The 18,983-nt window shown below is 41.5% G+C and overlaps 2 protein-coding genes across 2 annotated transcripts; both read right to left on the bottom strand.

The window, feature by feature from the left end:
• Nucleotides 1-463: 463 nt before the first annotated feature.
• LOC116887355 (ferritin heavy polypeptide-like 17) lies at nucleotides 464-1,552 on the bottom strand. The gene has a single exon (XM_032888949.1). The coding sequence runs from the start codon at nucleotides 989-991 to the stop codon at nucleotides 464-466; it is 528 nt and encodes a 175-aa protein (XP_032744840.1). The 5' UTR covers nucleotides 992-1,552.
• Nucleotides 1,553-17,098: 15,546 nt separating this feature from the next.
• LOC116886983 lies at nucleotides 17,099-18,289 on the bottom strand. The gene has a single exon (XM_032888469.1). It carries the CDS (start codon nucleotides 18,287-18,289, stop codon nucleotides 17,099-17,101), a length of 1,191 nt encoding a protein of 396 aa, XP_032744360.1.
• Nucleotides 18,290-18,983: the final 694 nt, after the last annotated feature.

Raw genomic sequence — 18,983 nt, 5'->3', positions numbered from 1 at the left:
GAGCTAAATCCCACCCCCCAAGTGTCTTTTAATACCTGCGAATCGCATTCCTTTCATTCTGTTCTAGGGTCACCTTATGCTTACTTTTTTACAATACAAACCAAACCAAGCACCCTATAACAAGGAAAACACCCTGAACTCCATGTTCCCATCAATGATAAGAGAAAGCTAATTTGGTTTAAAAAGACCCCAGGAAATCTAAGCTGCAAAGGGAAGGGACATAAGTAGTCTTTCTTTCAATCATTTTACAAACCTGAGAGTAGATCCACCTTCATTTTTGAAAATGTGTTTTGCAAGAAGAGTCACTTAACTCTCATTATCCTTTGAAACAAACATTTATTGTGAACAGAACCAGAAAAACTGGTGAATTTGCTTCAAAAATAACAGGAACTGACACCAGGTCTAATGACCAGAGGAAGACCCCGTGGCTGTGGGGACATCCCAGTTCAGTCCAGTTGAAGCTTCAGGACAGGCTGAGCTTGTCAAAGAGGTACTCGGCCAAGCCTTGTTCCGGTGCTCCCATCTGGCGGAGGTTGGTCAGGTAGCCACCCATCTTCTTGAGGACATGGACCTGCTGATCCAGACAGTGTTGCCCCAGGAAGTCGCAGAGGTGAGCATCATCCTTTCCCTTGGCCAGCTCGTGCAGGTTGAGCAGGCTCTGGTTGATGGTCATCTCCATGGAAGGCATTCCATGGCTCGGAGGCCCCGTGCCAACTTCTTTCAAGGGTCTGGTTTCATGATGCTGGGCAGAAAAACATGCCTCACGCTTATTCTGCATGAACACAAACATCTCCGCACTGGCCTTGCAGTTGTGTGACTTGCTCAGGAAGAAACGCTTGAAATTCCCCAGGGCCACGTCATCACGGTCAAAGTAGAAGGCCATCGACAGGTACGAATAGGAAGCCTGGAGCAGCAGACGGATATGGTTGTTGATGGCGTCCTCACAGCACCGGTCATAGTTCTGACGCACTTGTGAAGATGCTTCGGCCATGGCGGGCACTTGAACACAACCACAGTCTCAGAAGTACCTGTACCTTCTCAGAGGGGCAGAGTAGGCTCAAAGGGCAAGGGCCGACTGTCCAAAAGTCCCTTAGAAGACTGGAAGTGTCCCAGTGGGGCAGGAAGCAGAGGCCTCAAGTGGCTCTGAGGCAGCGGAGCGCGGCCCTACCGGAAATGACGAGTTGGCGCCTGATGATGACATCATTTCGGTGCCTGGGCTTATAGAAGAGAGGGGCCGGGTCAGGAGTGCTGAGTTTCATGGCAGCGCCCCCTGCTGGGCCTTGACTTACCTGCATCATATTCTTGATGGTCTGTGATGTTTTAGACTAAATCCACTCTATGCCTTATAAAGCAGTTTCTCTGAATATCTTCAAAATGTTATTCTGTTCAATTTTCTGCTCTTTGCTTTTTTACAAAAATTTACTACCACAGTGCTTTATTTGAACGATTTCAACTACTATTCACCTGAGAACAGGGTCAAGGTTCAGATTGAAAGGTCATAAGTGCTCAGTTCCAGCACTAGATCAGGCAACTCTATGATGACTTTCACATCCATATAAGACTTTAAAATATAAGATTTTAAAATTGTTTTATCAGGTGGACAGTAATAGTTGTTGTTGTTGTTATTTTTGTTGTTTTATGGATGAGGAAAAGGCCTGAAAAGCAGAGGATTTGATTCCTTTCTGTGGATTCTAAAATTATTTGTGGTGATCCACCACCCTCCAACATTCTTTTTACTCCCATTGCTCTTAAAGTAGTGTTTTGTTGTTTATAATAAAATTATTACCCAAAGTTGACAAAAACTAGCCTAGGAATGTAGTTTTGTCTTCATTATATGCATATGTGAAACATTAGAATGATCTCCTTAGTGGGGACTAATATTATACTGAATTCATTAATATCACAAATAACATGGATTTAAAAATCCATTATGTATTAACTATTTTTTCTACATAGTATATAACAGTATCTCCATTTGTCAACTTTACAGTAGGTTTTAATTCTGGAAGGAAAATACAGTAATAGGATTTTTTTTCTTTCTTTCTGATTTTAATCCCATTTTCAAAATTTATCAGCTACATTTGGGCCTTTATTTATATGATATCTGTTGGGAATCATAATTATGACAGATTTAAATGGACAAATCAATTTCCGAATAAATAAGAGGTGTATTTGAGGAAGCAATAAAATTTCAAAACGTAGCATATACATATTTATGTAGAAATTCTTCTATTTTATCCTATATAGGTTATTTAAAAATTTATATTACATTTATGCCTGTTTGTCCAAGTCTATCCGTGTGAACCATATTGGGAAAAAGTGCCTTTTGAGTAAATGAGAGTATATTGGATCTTTTGAAAGTGGAGTTACAGATAATTCTGAGTTTTCTGGTGTGTGTTCTGGCAATCCATCTCAGGAATAATTCAAAAGCACCTGGTGCTATTAACCACTGAGCAAACTTTCTACCCTACTGTGTTGCTTTTTAAGTTTGTGGGTACTTGTCTTATGTCTGTAATCTTGAGGGCCATGAAATTTAGTTAGGCTAATTGACTTAATACATTAAGTATGTCAATTTTTTTCTTTTTACAGAACTTTTCCTTTGGGAGTTCTTAGCAAAGCATAATGTCCAATTGTTTCATCTTAAGCTTATAGGATTTATATTGTATAACATATTATATATATTACAATTATATTACATGATTTTATTACATATAATCATTTATGTGATATATAATATATATCACATAATATATATGATTATATAAATACTATATGTAAATTATGTTATATTGCATAAAGATCCCTAACATTTTTTTGGTGAATTTGATGCATGTCTAATAAAGCCTTGTGGTGTTGTTTTTATATTATATTGTGAAAAATATAATGGGTGGTGAAGCTGACTCTGTGTTAGTTCATGGAAATAGCATAGTAGTCAGTATATATATATATATATATATATATATATATATATATTATTCAGTTATTAGAAAAGAGTTATTTATGTCCACCTGTCAAACTTAAACCCTTAACAACTAAACATTAAGATAATTACTTGTGTTTCCTCTGGCCTTACTTTCACTGTCAGATAACATATGACTTCAATTCTGTAGTTACTGAAGAATATGGAGGGAATTGAAAAGATTCCAGTATGTAGACAATGGAAGCTATATTTTATGTAAGAGCAATGGAAACAGAAGAAGACAAGGTACAAAGGCATAGTAGGCAAGAATCAAACTATAAAAGGAATTGGCAACTCAGCATGCTTCATAAATACCACAAACCAGGCTTTCATGATAGGGTGAACATACTACAGCCATTTTGCTAGCAATTTACCCTTAAAATCAACATCTCTGTGATTTGGTTCATAAGGATTAACTATTGTTGAATTTTCTGGAAGCAGCTGTCCTAAGAAAAGAGCAGGGGGCGGGGGTGGGGGTTCAGTGCCAGGAAAGAATATGATCAAACTATATTGTGAGTAAAGTATTTTCAAAATAAAAATATATGTAATGTAAAAAATGAAACTGCCACCCCTTTCTATTCAGTTGGGAGAAGACCTTTAAGGGAAGGAGAAATCCCCATTGAAGGATTGATGGATACAATGTTACAATGTGTGTCAAGAGAAAATATGAAAGTAGACATTATATTTGTTAAATGTGAGGGAAAGACTAGAGAATCTAAGTAAACCTCTTGCTTTAAAACATTCACTGTCTCTTAAGTCCTCCACCACACATGTTCTTGGTTCTCTTGTATTAATCTGTATGTTGTATTTATAAAACATGAAGCCTGTAGGTCAGTAGACCATGAGTGAATGCCTGGTAAGATCCAGCTAGGTCTTAAAGCCCTGGAGACCCAGAAAGAAAGATAGGAGCTTTGCCTGCTCCTGACTCCAGTCCCCTGTCATGTAGCCATAAACCCCATAGAGAGAATTGTGGCCATCAATCATGTAGGGGCTGTGCCCACAAGTCCCTCTTCACGTAGCTGAGGAATCTCAAACCAAGCCAATAGGAAGCACCTGCTGTCAGATTCAACCTTCCACAAAACTGTATAGATCCTACCCAGAAGGAATAAAGGTGTGTGAGAATTACTCCATTGTCTGAGGGCATCAGTCACAAGAGCTGTCACGTGCCTGGGAAGAGAATGCTCTCCCAAAGCTTTCACCACCAGAAGCTCTGCAGCACTTCTCTTGCCAACCAGCTCAATTTGTCTCAGCTCAGCATAGCCAGTGCACTAGCTCAGAGCACAGCTGTACCAGATCAGCAACAGTGACTGTGGAGGTGGCACTTCCCCTCCCTGCTTATGCCCTTTCTTCATGTGAACCTTCTTGCCAGGCTGGCCTAGAGTTCTCCTCAAATAGCTTCCAGTACACAGAATGACAATACACATCCACATGGGGCAGAAACCATGCTGTAACCCATACTGCAGGATGGTAAACCCACTCTCCCAACTGTGGAAACAAGCAATCATCTTTTCCTGCTGTACTTCCAGTGAGCACCATTGCGTGGATTTGAACAAACTGAAAGGGCAACTGAAGCCTTTTGGCCAGAAATACTCTCTTGTGTTGGCTGAAGGTCTCTAGCCTCTGTCTAAATCCTGACAGCCTGCAACAGGTGTTGTTCAAGACTCTCTAAGTAACTTAAAACAAACAAACAAACAAACAAAAAACCTGGTAATGCAGCAGCCATTTAAAAGCCACAGGGTGGCTTCCAGTTGTTAAGTCTGTGGGAAAGCTTTAAATTTTGGACCTCTGTGAACTCCCCCCAATAGTCCAAAGTAACATTCCCATTGGATAACCATTTCTTCTCTTTTCTGTCATGGTCACCTCATCATTACATAAAAATTCCCCCCAGGCCAGGGAGATATGTGCCTTACTAAAATCCCATGGAATAAAAATAGCCAAAAAAACAAAGCCTCCTTGTTTTGGGAGGAATTCCAGATAGTGCCACGCATAGTCAATGACAATATCTATAGCTCTGACTCCTGTACCTGAGTAACTTCTCTCATCAGAAACAGAGATGCTCAAGAAGGAAAAAAACTCCGGTAATTTTTTTTTTTTTTGTCAATCTTAGTCACAATATGGCAAGATCATAATGTCATGCATAGTGTCATCTGTAGGATTATAACTGGCACCAGTTGTAGGAGTAATGGGGTCCTGCGTCTGCTCTGCCACAGGGCTCAGGTAATAGGGCACCCTTGGGCACCAATGGGGGGTTGGAGAGCATAGTCTGTGGAGTGGGACACAGCCAGAGCTGGGTCTGCAAGGAGGCCAGGACTGTCAGGTTCTCAGGCTCTTGGGCATCCAGTCACTGTTGGGATGCCCCTGAAGAGATGAGAATGGAGTGGGGGCCTGTGGGGCTGGATTGAGCCCAGGGCCAAGGGTGAAAAAGGGGGAGCCCTCCAGCTGGTCCCATGGGTGAGAGTCTTTGGCTTGACAGTGGCTGCAGGATTGGTACCAGGAGTGGCAGGGAACTCAGGGAGGCTTTCTTCAGGAGGTTAGAGGGTGGCTCTGTAGGTGAAGGCCTTCTCTGTGGGTCCCCAAGGCAGAACCTGATGAAAAGAGATAGTCCATGTTTTTAAGACATTTATTGCCATGGAGGAAAGTAGATGAGTAAAACCATACCCCACTTCTCAGAGTGGGCCTGAGATTAAATACCTTTTTCAGGGAGGAGTGTCTGGGAAGAAAAAGGGCCTCCAGGCCTTTGAATACCTCATTATAATGGAGAACTGTCTTGAGCCTATGTGACCTGTGGTCATGTCCTTTACCTGTGGAGGGGGGCTTGTGGCATTGCGCTTACATGACTGATGGCCACAAATCTATGGAGGGCTGTGAGCTAGTGATGGGCCTGATTTACTGGGAGTCAGGAGAAACACATACCATCCCTTCAGGGTCACCAGGGTCTCAAGGCTACTCAACTGGTAACCAGGGTGCCTTTCAAGGTTCCACAGCCATCCAAAATAGCAACACAGCCCCTCAGCATTCTCAGTCAGATGAGCCCAAAGACCAAAGTCCTATAGACCACCCTACTCCAGATCTCACAGCCCTGACCCAGCTAATAAGGGAAATAGAATCCATCTACACACTGCTGCCTCCTTATCCCTAAGAGGAAACAGTAAATAAACCATCTGCTCTTCCTGCTCCCCCTCTTGCCTCATCCAGGGACAGGCCTCCATTAGAAGAACAAAGGAGCTTCCACCACCCCTAATCCACCTTCTTGCACCCAACTGGAGAGACATTTCTCTCCTTCCTACTCCCTGAATCACGAAAACCAAAAACTTACAAAACACTTAGACAAAATGCCATAGTAACCTACCCCCAACCATCTACCAGGCAACAACTTTGTAATTTTTATGTCTCTCTTGCACAAACAAACCACTTTCCCATGCTACCTAGGACTCCAATATGGAACTAGAATCCCAAAACACTTAAGCATTTCCCATGAAAATTAACCCTAATCAAACTAAACCACTCAACTGGTGCCCATTCAAGCCTTGTAGGCAGTGAAGGAAGATGACATTCATGCACCCTAAACAAAATCTCTCCTGCAGAGCTATACTGCAAACCTAAACACCCTTCAAGATTGGAGAGATATTTGATGCTCCTCCCTGTACTTCTGTATATGAATAGGGCGGTAAGCCACTGGAACCTCAGCAAGTACAGTAAGAAGGACAGCTACTCCCATAGAATCCTTACGGGTGTCCAGCATCTCAGAAAGCTCACTCAAAATTAATCATTAAAATAGATAATGAGTCATTCAAGTGCCATTATTGATACTGGAGGAGACAAGGCAATTTTAAGACAACATGACATCTCACATGACTGGCAACTGATCTTCTACGAATAAGAGGTACCTCTCACAGATTCACCAACAAACGGGCCTACAGGTGGGAGGACCCTGATGAAGCTGCCCCATACAGCCCCTCGTAACTCAAGTATCCACCAGTTTTCTAGTGAGAGATATCTTACAAGCTCTAAAGATAGTGCTTGCCACCCAAAGAGAAAGAGACCACATCAAGATAGAGGACAATACCTATAAAGAAAGTTATACCCAAGGAGACCCTAAAAACCCTCCTCCAAATCACCCCCAATTCTATGGGCCACTGTTAGTTTTGATACTCCCTGCCTTGAGTGGCTCTCCAATGGAAGCCATCTGAGTCCCACAATGGCCTCTATCAAGAGAGAAGCTTAAAGTCTTCACACAGCTGGTAAAAGAACATCTTCTGCTACAAAATATCAGCTCCCCCTGCAATTAATGGAACACCCTTGTGTTCACTATAAAAAGGAGCTCAGTAGAATGAAGACTATTACAAAATTTCAGGGCAATTAACAAAATAATGTGAGTCTGGGGCTCTCCCAAAGAGCAGCCATCCCTGCCAATGTCCCCCTGTTGGCAATAGATATAAAAGCCTGCTTTTTTTCCATCCCTTTCCACCCCGGAGACTGCGAATGCTTTGTGTTCTCAGTAACTCCCATAGATAAGTCTGGCCCAGCCTCACAATATGAATGGACTGTCCTCTCACAGGGAATAGCTAACAGCGCAACCATTTTTCAGGAGGCTGTAGCCACTGCATTAAAACCTTATTTAGGAGTAAAGGCAGCGAGCATGGTGAACTTGGTAGTGTGGCCTCCTTTCACCCGGGCTCCCCAGGCCTTGGCCTGTGCTGGGTGAGCCTTGGGGGGTTCAGGAGCAGCCACGGGTCCTGTCCTGCGGACCCTAGGAGCCTGAGCCCTATAGCAGCCATGCTGAGATTCTGCAACAACTCTTTCCCTGCCAATGATGTCCCTGGATGACAGTGGCCTCTGTGGGCAGCCTCCATGACTCCACAGGCCACCTACTCTCCAGGGTCGAGTCCTTGGAGAAGCCCCAGCTAGGCCTTTGAGTATGTCTCCAGGTGGAGGCAGACAAGGCATGGCAGGCAGAATGGTGGCCACCTGAAAGCCAAGGCTAGACCTTCTGGGATTCTGCAAGTCTGTGCAAGAAAACTCGACCATCCCCAGAAGGTGACGGCTCCTGGATGATCTCTCAGACTTGGATGAACAGGGGCCTCAAATGAGTAAGGTGAGCAACGCCCCCCCCCCCACATCTCCCATAGCTGAGAGAGGAACAATCGATCGTTGGGCCTCAGGTCTTCCTTCCATCCAATAGAAGTTGAGACACTACAACCACATGCGGCCAATCAGAAATGCTGACAAAGACTTATCTGATGCCATAGAAAGCCTGTGTATATAGTATGAAAAGGCTGCTCTCAACCTTTCCCCCAACCTTTTTTAGACTTTTGGCTAACTCTGGACAACTAGCTGTAGAGATTGCCAACACAGGGTAAAATAAGAATACGTGTATACCTATCTAGTCGTCATAAAAAGATCATAAACTCTTCTTCTACAAGTGACTTTGAAACAGAATTATTTAGGCTGCCTCTAGGGAGATCCAGGAGAGATACTCATCCCTGTTTGTTCATTAGGTTAGAGAACCCAGCAAGAGGAGGAAGAGGCCCAGTGCCCAGAGCCAGATTGATCTTGTGAAGACATGTCTGTCTGTCTGTCTGTCTCTCTCTCTCCCTCTCTCTCTCTCACACACACACACACACACTCACTTTTTATTCTATTGTATTGTATTGTGTATGCATTTTATTCCTCATTTTTTCTACATCTTTATTAAATTTGTATTTCTTATTTACATTTCAATTGTTATTACCCTTCCCAGTTTCCAGGCAAACATACCCCTAACGCCTACCCCTCCACTTCTATATGGGTATTCCCCTCCCCATCCTCCGCCCATTATCGCCCTTCTCCCAACAATCCCATTCACTGGGGGTTCAGTCATGGCAGGACCAAGGGCTTCCCCTTCCACTGATGCCCTTACTAGGCTATTCATTGCTACCTATGCAGTTGGAGCCCAGGGTCAGTCCACGTATAGTCTTTGGGTAGTGGCTTAGTAGTGGCTTAGTCTCTAGAAGCTCTGGTTGGTTGGCGTTGTTCATATGAGGTCTCAAGCCCCTTCAAGCTCTTTCAGTCCTTTCTCTGACTGACTCTTCAACGGGTGTCCCATTCTCAGTTCAGTGGCTTTGCTGCTGGCATTCGCCTATGTATTTATATTCTGGCTGTGTCTCTCAGGAGATCTACATCCAATTCCTGTCAGCCTGCACTTCTTTGCTTCATCCATCTGATCTAGTTTGGAGGCTGTATATGTATGGGCCACATGTGGGGCAGGCTCTGAACGGGCGTTCCTTCAGCCTCAGTTCTTAACTTTGCCTCCCTAGGGTATTCTTGTTCCCCTTTTAAAGAAAGAGTGAAGCATTCTCATTTTGGTCATCTTTCTTGAGTTTCATGTGTTCTGTGCATCTAGGGTAATTTGAGCATTTGTGCTAATATCAATGAGTGCATACCATGTGTGTTTTTTTGTGATTGAGTAACCTCACTCAGGATGATATTTTCAATTCCATCCATTGGCATATGAATTTCATGAAGTCATTATTTTTGATAGCTGAGTAGTATTCCAATGTGTAGATGTACCACATTTTTTGAATCCAATCCTCTGTTGAAGGGCATCTGGGTTCTTTCCAGCTTCTGGCTATTATAAATAAAACTGGAATGAATGTAGTGGAGTATATGTCTTTTTCTTTATGTTAGAGCATCTTTTGGGTATATGACCAAGAGAGGTATAGCTGGGTCCTCAGGTAGTTCAATGTCCAATTTTCTGAGGAACCTCCAGACTGATTTCCAGAATGGTTTTACCAGTCTGCAATCCCACCAACAATGGAGGAGTGTTCCTCTTTCTCCACATCCTCGCCAGCATCTGCTGTCACCTGAGTTTTTGATCTTAGCCATTCTCACTGGTGTGAGGTGGAATATCACGGTTGTTTTGATTTGCATTTACCTGATGACTAAAGATGGTGAACATTTCTTTAGGTGTTTCTCAGCCATTAGGCATTCCTCAGCTGTGAATTCTTTGTTTAGATCTGAACCCCATTTTTTAATAGGGCTATTTGTCTCCCTGCGGTCTAACTTCTTGAGTTCTTTGTATATTTTGGATATAGGCCCTCTATCTGTTGTAGGATTGGTAAAGATCTTTTCCCAATCTGTTGGTTGCCATTTTGTCCTAACCACAATGTTCTTTGCCTTACAGAAGCTTTGCAGTTTTATGAGATCCCATTTGTCGATTCTTGATCTTAGAGCATAAGCCATTGTTGTTTTGTTCAGGAAATTTTCTCCAGTGCCCATGTGTTCCAGATGCTTCCCCACTTTTTTTTCTATTTCTTCGAGTGTATCTGGTTTGAGGTGGAGGTCTTTGATCCACTTGGACTTAGGCTTTGTACAGGGGGATAAGCATGGATTGGTCTGCATTCTTCTACATGTTGACCTCCAATTGAACCAGCATCATTTGCTGAAAATGCTATCTTTTTTCCATTGGATGGTTTTGGCTCCTTTGTCAAAAATCAAGTGACCATGGGTGTGTGGGTTGATTTCTGGGTCTTCAATTCTATTCCATTGGTCTATCTGTCTGTCTCTGTACCAATAGCATGCAGTTTTTATCACTATTGCTCTGTAATACTGCTTGAGTTCAGGGATAGTCATTCCCCCTGAAGTCCTTTTATTGTTGAGGATAGTTTTAGCTATCCTGGGTTTTTTCATTATTCCAGATGAATTTGATATTTTGATGGGGATTGCATTGAATTTGTAGATCACTTTTGGTAAAATGGCCACTTTTACTATATTAATCCTGCCAATCCATGAGCATGGGAGATCTTTCCATCTTCTGAGGACTTCTTCAATTTCTTTCTTCAGAGTCTTGAAGTTCTTATTGTACAGATCTTTTACTTGCTTGGTTAAAGTTACACCGAGGTATTTTATATTATTTGGGACTTTTATGAAGGGTGTCGTTTCCCTAATTTCTTTCTCGGCTTGTTTCTCTTTTTGTGCAGAGGAAGGCTACTGATTTATTTGAGTTAATTTTATACCCAGCCACTTTGCTGAAGTTGTTTATCAGCTTTAATAGTTCTCTGTTGTAACTTTTGGTATCACTTAAATATACTATCATATCATCTGCAAATAGTGATACTTTGACTTCTTGTTTTCCAATCTGTATCCCCTTGATCACCTTTTGTTGTCTGATTGCTCTGGCTAGAACTTCAAGAACTATATTGAATAAGTAGGGAGAGAATGGGCAGCCTTGTCTAGTCCCTCATTTTAGTGGGATTGCTTCAAGTTTCTCTCCTTTAGTTTAATGTTAGCCACTGGTTTGCTGTATATGGCTTTTACTATGTTTAGGTATGGGCCTTGAATTCCTATTCTTTCCAGGACTTTTTATCATGAAGGGTGTTGAATTTTTGTCAAATGCTTTCTCAGCATCTAATGAAATTATCATGTGGTTCTGTTCTATCAGTTTGTTTATATAATGGGTCACGTTCATGGTTTTCCATATATTAAACCATCCCTACATGCCTGGAATGAAGCCTACTTGATCATGGTGGATGATTGTTTTGATGTGCTCTTGGATTCGGTTTGCCAGAATTTTATTGAGTATTTTTGCATTGATACATAAGGAAAATTGGTCTGAAGTTCTCTTTTTCTTTATTGGGTCTTTGTGTGGTTTAGGTATAAGAGTAATTGTGGCTTCATAGAAGAAATTCGGTAGTGCTCCATCTGTTTCAATTTTGTGGAATAGTTTGGATAATATTGGTATGAGGTCTTCTATGAAGGTGTGATAGAATTCTGCACTAAACCCGTCTGGACCTGGGCTCTTTTTGGTTGGGAGACCTTTAATGACTGCTTCTATTTCGTTAGGAGTTATGGGGTTGTTTAACTGATTTATCTGTTCCTGATTTAACTTCGGTACCTGGTATCTGTCTAGGAAATTGTCCATTTCCTGAAGATTTTCAAATTTTGTTGAATATAGGCTTTTATAGTAAGATCTGATGATTTTTGAATTTCCTTTGATTCTGTAGTTATGTCTCCCTTTTCATTTCTGATTTTGTTAATTTGGACACACTCTCTGTGTCCTCTTGTTAGTCTGGCTAAGGGTTTAGCTATCTTGTTGATTTTCTCAAAGAACCGACTTTTGGTTCTGTTGATTCTTTCTATGGTCCTTTTTGTTTCTACTTGGATGATTTCAGCTCTGAGTTTGATTATTTCCTGCCTTCTACTCCTCCTGGGTGTGTTTGCTTCTTTTTGTTCTAGAGCTTTCAGGTGTGCTGTCGAGCTGGTGACATATGCTCTCTCCTGTTTCTTTCTGCAGGCACTCAGAACTAATGAGTTTTCTTCTTAGCACAGCTTTCATTGTGTCCCATAAGTTTGGGTATGTTGTACCTTCATTTTCATTAAATTCTAAGAAGTCTTTAATTTCTCTCTTCATTTCCTCCTTGACCAGGTTATCGATGAGTAGAGCATTGTTCAACTTTCATGTGTATGTGGGCGTTCTTCCCTTATTGTTATTGAACACTAGCTTTACGCCATGAAGGTCTGATAGGATGCATGGGATTATTTCTACCTTTCTGTATCTGTTGAGGCCTGTTTTTTGACCAATTATATGGTCAATTTTGGAGAAAGTACCATGAGGTGCTTGACTTCTCTTAGTCTGTCTACGTCTCTGTTTAATTTCTGTTTCCATGACCTGTCTATTGATGAGAGTGGGGTGTTGAAATCTCCTACTATTATTGTGTGAGGTGCAATGTGTGTTTTGAGCTTTAATAAGGTTTTTTTACGTGTGTAGGTGCCCTTGTATTTGGAGCATAGATATTTAGGATTGAGAGTTCATCTTGGTAGGTTTTTCCTTTGATAAATATGAAGTGTTCTTCCTTATCTTTTTTGATGACTTTTAGTTGAAAATTGATTTTATTGGATATTAGAATGCCGACTCCAACTTGCTTCTTCTGACCATTTGCTTGGAAAATGGTTTTCCAGCCTTTCACTCTGAGGTAGTGTCTTTCTTTGTCTCTGAGGTGTGTTTCCTTTAGGCAGCAGAATGCAGGGTCCTCATTGCATATCCAGTTTGTTAATCTATGTCTTTTTATTGGGGAGGTGTTTTTGTTACTGTCTTTGTTAGGGTTTTACTGCTGTGAACAGACACCCATGACCAAGGCAATTCTTAAAAAGGACATGTAATTGGGGCTGGCATATAGGTTTAGAAGTTCTATCCATTATCATGGTGGGAGCATGGAAGCATCTAGATAGGCATGGTGCAGGCATAGCTGAGTGTTCTACATCTTCATCTGAAGGCTGTTAGGGAAAGACTTGCTTCCAGGCAGCTAGGGTGAGGTTCTCAAAGCCCACACCCACATCGACACACCTACTCCAACAAGGCCACACCTACACCAACAGGGCCACACCTCATAATGCCACTTCCTCGGCCAAGCATATACAAACCATCACAGTTACCATAGATACCTACTCACATTTTATATGGGTTACAACCCAAACCAGTGAAAACTCTAAAAGGCTAATTCATAATATGCTCTCCACCTTTGCCATCCTGGCCATTCATCACCAGATTAAAACTGATAATGGTCCTGCCTTCACTTGCTGTCAAATCAAAACATTCTGCACACATTTGGAAATTGCCCATCATATAGAGATTCCTGATAATTCTAAGGCCAAGGAGGAATAATAGAAAGAATACATCAAACCTTAAAACCAAACTCCTAAAATAAAAGACAACCACCTACCCCTCTAATGTACAATTGATGATGGCTCTGACTACACTAAACATATTTAACACCTATAAATCTCTGAACACCCTCCAATCTCTCTCCATTGGCACACACCAACGTTAACCCCCTATCCTAATGACATGATCCTTTAGAAGGAATTTGGAAGGAATTTGAGAGGGAGTTTTACTTGTGTTTTTCCACATGCTTCCTTCCAGAAATGTCTGAACCTCCCCACCAATGAAGAAGATGGCCTATTTCTTGGTGGTAGATCAAGGACGGAGGAAAAGGAGGGGGCAGAGGAAACACCCCCATTGAGAAGGACAACAAGATCTTCTGGGAGGACATCTGTGACCTGGTGCCTGCTGTCCAGGCCATGTGCCCTCCATAAGTTCCCTTCTCCGGGAACTTATGTTCTTGTGACTGTTTTTTTTTTTTTTTCATTCTTCTTACTAACTCTGCTATTGCCCAGCCTCTCCCTAGCCTTCTCAGCACTTATTACTGGATATTCTTCTCTAGGGAAACCTACAACAGACACAACAAATTCATAGGAACCCAGGATTGCCCACTTGAAGGATGTCAGACCAAAATTGGGATCCCCTTATTCCTAGATTCCATCTTCACTAGCCCCAGCCCTTTCCTCTGCTTTCCTTACTGAAACACAAGTGAGTATCTCCAGGAATTCTCCACATATGGAGGTTGCAGTTATTGAAGCTGCAGAATTGAATCTACGAGCTGCGGTGGCACATGCTTGCCAACCTTAAAACTCATTTTCAGCTTTCCATCATCAGCAATCCATGGGATGAACATTGGTGAACCAGAGTCGGGGTAAACTCTACCCTAATAGCTATGCCAAATACCCCATAGCTGACATATATGTCTCCTGTGAGCTTAGTCTTACCTCCAAATCAGTTTTTACCCGTGTTAATATTCTTCAACAGGAAATTCACTCTCAGAGGGAACTCCTGGCTACCCTCTACTGGCTACAATACATCCAATATGCAGCTGACCTCCTTCCCCTAACCACTCCTACCCCAACTTCTCCCAATGCTTTTTCTGTGCTCCTTTCTTTCAACCACTATTAGCAGCTTTTCCCATTAACATTTCCTTTCATGAGTCCCATGGGCCCTTAGCCAAAATGAAAGCACAAGATATCCCTCTCTTTAATATACCCCTCCCATTTTGCCTTGTAGGACCTTTCTCAAAATTCTATCTTTCATGTGCCTATGATATCACCATCACCAAATCAGTATGTGTTTACCGTCCTGCTCTCCTCTGGTGCAAATGCACTATAGGCACCTAGATTAACCCAACTTTTCAAGGTTCCTGCCTCCCTGTGATACTTATTCCCCAGGTTTTTCTCTATGAACCTGAAGAACTCACCTTACAGATGAGAGGAAACTGAAAGAAGAGAGAGACCTTCATCCCTCTTCTGATTGGTCTAGGCTTTGCTGTCTCACTGGGTGCAACAGGAACCACTGGAGCATCCCTTGACCAAACTCAACATCTGGCCATCAACTTCCAGAAGAAGCTTAGCCAAGCAATGGTCTCTACTGAAGATGTACAGATGGTCAGCCAGCTCTGAGGGAACCTCCAGTTTATGCTCCCAACGCCACTATCACTTGGTACTCTAACCCCTTGGTAGCTTGGCTTCTTCCCCTGCTTGGCTCTGTAATAGCCATCGAAACCTTGCTTCTTTTGGCACCTTTCCTCATTCATTTTTTTTTTTGGTTCTTTTTTTGGAGCTGGGGACCGAACCCAGGGCCTTGCGCTTCCTAGGCAAGCGCTCTACCACTGAGCTAAATCCCCAACCCCTCCTCATTCAATTTTTAAAGCAGCACATAATTAGCATTGCAAAGATCATTACTAATCAGGTATTGGTAAAATATCAAACCTTTCCCAATATAGGAGACAGTTATTCTGATGACACATCTCATTTATAAAAAGAAAAGGGAGAGTTGTAGAGTGGTGGACCATGAGAGGAAACCTGGTAAGATTGAATTAGGTCTTGAAGCCCCAGAGACCCAGAAGGGAAGGTAGGAGCTTTGCCTGCACCCAACTCTAGTCCCCTGTCATGTAACCATAGGCCCCCATAGAGGGGCAGTGCCCACAAGTCCCTCCTCATGTAGATGAGGTATCTCAAGTCAAGCCAATAGGAAGCACCTGCTGTCAGACCCAATCTACCCCAAAACTGTATCCTATCCAGAAGGAATAAAGGTGTGTGAGAATTACTCCATCATCTGAGAGGATCTGTCACAAGAATTGTAACACTGCCTGGGAAGAGAATACTGTCCCGAATCTTGCTCTACCAGACACTCCCCTGTACTTCACCTGCCAGCCAGCTTGGCTCAGGCTCATCAGAGCCAGTGCTGCATCTCAGAGCATAGCTGTACCAGAGCAGCTGTGGTAGCACTTCCCATCCCTGTTCAGGCCTGTTTCCTTTTGCTTGAACCCTCCTGCTGGGCCAGGCTGGAGGTATCCAAATAGAGACTCAGGTACACAGACCAAGAGATGTCTTTTTAGAAAAAATAAAACAAACATTGATTAAATTTAAATGCAAGTGTTAAACGAAACTTAAATCATGACATCATTAATAGATAAGAAAAGGGAGTAGATGAAGATAACGAAAAAGAAAAGCACACTGTCAGCTATTTGAAATTCAAATGACAAGTAAATTAAGACATCATTAGTACAGGCTAAATGCAAAGAAAGGTAAGCAAGCATGTTCATCCTAACACTTTCTGCACAAGAGGAGCAAAAGAGTAAAAGGTACCAAAGGGGATTACACTAAATACCTGCAGACTCTGTGTGTGATAGAGGTTTATTCTTGAAAAATAACAAATACGTTATCAGCACATGCATGCAAATAGGATAAAAGAAAATGTGCATTTCTTTGAAGATGTGCTTCACACGCAACAGTTAAATTGACCTTGTAAACAATAAAGTATACCTGACATTGAATTAACTATCTGGGGAGAATAAAGGATGTGCTATGCAAGAAAGGATAATAGGCCCTATCATTTTATGTATACGATTCAAGAATGGTTGCTAAAATGATTTCCATAATTATTTCATTACTACTTAAATTTATCAGAAAATATCCACATCTCCTTTTGTTCAGTACAATTACAGTATTTTGAGATTCATCCATTTTGCAAAGTGATAAACTGAGTCTTTTTATTAGTCTTTCTGTTTTTAATGAATAGTTTTACGTAGTATTACAAATGATGTATAACAATGTCAATGAAAGACTATATGAGGCAATTAGATTCTAACATTGACCTCCCACTATTTAGAACATCAAAAATATCCTTGAAGGCAAAGTATAAATTCATTGATAGATGTCCCTGAATGTTAGGAGTTATGTTTGTGGGTGTAGTGTCTGAGTGTCCACTCAATGCATCTCAAATGCAAAATGATATGAGGGCACAGTCAAGTAGATGGTGATAAGAAAAATCTTTTAGTCAAGTTCCTTTCCACAATTTTCATCATCTTCATCATCCATTTTTTGCAGAATCATTTCATGATTTTTTAATACACTTGGTATAGGAGTATTAACAGAGTTGTAATCCCATCCCTTTTTCATAAAAAACTTCTGGAGTATTCCTGGCATCTTGTAGCCCTTGTGCACAATAAAATCCTTAAAGGCAATTGCTCCATAGAGATTTTCAAGTAGATCTGGTTCACAAATGTTTTTACCTTCAATTTCAAGCAAGTTTTTGGAACCATTTAAAGGCTGCCTTACAACCTGTGTTTTCAATTGCTTCAGTTTCTGATATGATGGTTCATATTTAAACTTCTCCTTGGTGGACATAGAAAGATTATGTTGGTTTTGGACTTTTGTCTCAAATTTTGATATCTGTTTGGAAAATTTGATTCCCTTTTCTTTGGTTAATCCTCTGAAGTACTTGAGCTTAGACGGAAGATGACTGATTATCTTGTCTGAGAATTCGTCATAAGTTGGTTGGTTTGCATAGTCCATGTCAAATTGTTGAAACACATCCAAGTTTCCCAGTGCTTCATTCCAATCATATATATTGTCACTTCCCCCTTGTGCATATCTACAATTAAGAGAGTCAAGCAAATTCTGATTTCTGAATGTATATGCAGGGAGAAAATTTTTTTGACCCAACCTGGAATTTCCAGGGAGTCGAAGGTTGAGTTTTTTGTGAATGTTCTTTCCATGTTTGTTATTCTTATTTGCTTTGATTTGATTTTCAAAGCAATACCACTTATTAAGGTTCTGGTCAAATTTTGGCTGCTCCTTCAAATTTATGACATACTCTTTAGCATCATCTTCCGTCTGAGACAGGTGATCCTGCTTGTATTGAGTTCTTCTGATTCCTTGCTGACCCATTGAAATTGAGCAAAACATTCTAAAATCCTTTCGTAGCTTTCTCTGATTCATCTTGGTGGGAGTACTGGGTACTTTATGAGAAATTCTTGGAAAAACAGTCCCACAAATGGTTCCTGAAAGTATCTCTTCATGAGGTTCATAGTATCTAGTGAAGTTACCCAGTTTTTCCTGAGAAAACTGTTGGTAATGGTTTTCCATGAAAGGAGAAGATAGTTGTTCTGTCTTGTGCTTTAAGACATGCTTGTAACTGGGTAACTGAGGGGGCTGGTTCTCTGGCATCCTCTGGTCCCCCATGATATCTATGGCTCTGAGGCCTTTGTTCCAGAAAAAAAGTTATTGTTTCCATGAAGATACTTGGTTGCTAGGAAACTAGAAATTCTACACTGATGAACAAGATGGAGTTCTCTGTTCACAGCTCCTTCTATTCTATTCTATTCTATTCTTCTTTATATATTTTTCTTTTTTCTTGATATTTTCATTGATATTTTATGTATTTACATTTCAAACATTCCCCACTCTCCCATACCCCATACTTCCTCCCCTGCATCTATTGCTCCCATTCCCATCCACTAACACCAACTTCAATGTCCTGCCATTATACTACATTGGGGAAACAAGCCTTCACAGGACCAAGGGCATTTCTTCCCATTGATGTTGGGCAATACCATCCTTTGCCACATATGTGGCTGGAGTTATGGGTCCCTCCATGTACACTCATTTCTTAGTGGTATAGTCCCAGGGTGCTCTGATGGGGTTTGGTTGGTTGATATTGTTGTTCTTCCTATGGTGTTACAAACCCCTTCAGCTCCTTCGGTCTTTTCTCCTCCATTGGGGTCCCCTTGTTCAGTCCAATTGTTAGCTGCAACCCTCCTCATATGTATTAGTAGGGCCTCTGGCAAGCCTCTCAGGAGAAACCCATATCTGGCTCCTGTCAGCAAGCAATTCTTGGCATCAGCAATAGGGACTGTGTTTGGTGACAGCATATGGG

Source organism: Rattus rattus, chromosome 18 (genome assembly GCF_011064425.1).
Source record: "Rattus rattus isolate New Zealand chromosome 18, Rrattus_CSIRO_v1, whole genome shotgun sequence".
Classification (NCBI taxonomy): Eukaryota; Metazoa; Chordata; class Mammalia; order Rodentia; family Muridae; genus Rattus; species Rattus rattus.
The sequence above is the reverse complement of the archived record's forward strand: the minus strand, read 5'-3'. Positions and strand labels throughout refer to the sequence as shown.

What these genes read in the sequence shown, in the direction of transcription:
- LOC116887355 (XM_032888949.1), bottom strand. Translation starts at nt 991, where the DNA reads ATGGCCGAAGCATCTTCACAAGTGCGTCAGAACTATGACCGGTGCTGT.
- LOC116886983 (XM_032888469.1), bottom strand. Translation starts at nt 18,289, where the DNA reads ATGGGGGACCAGAGGATGCCAGAGAACCAGCCCCCTCAGTTACCCAGT.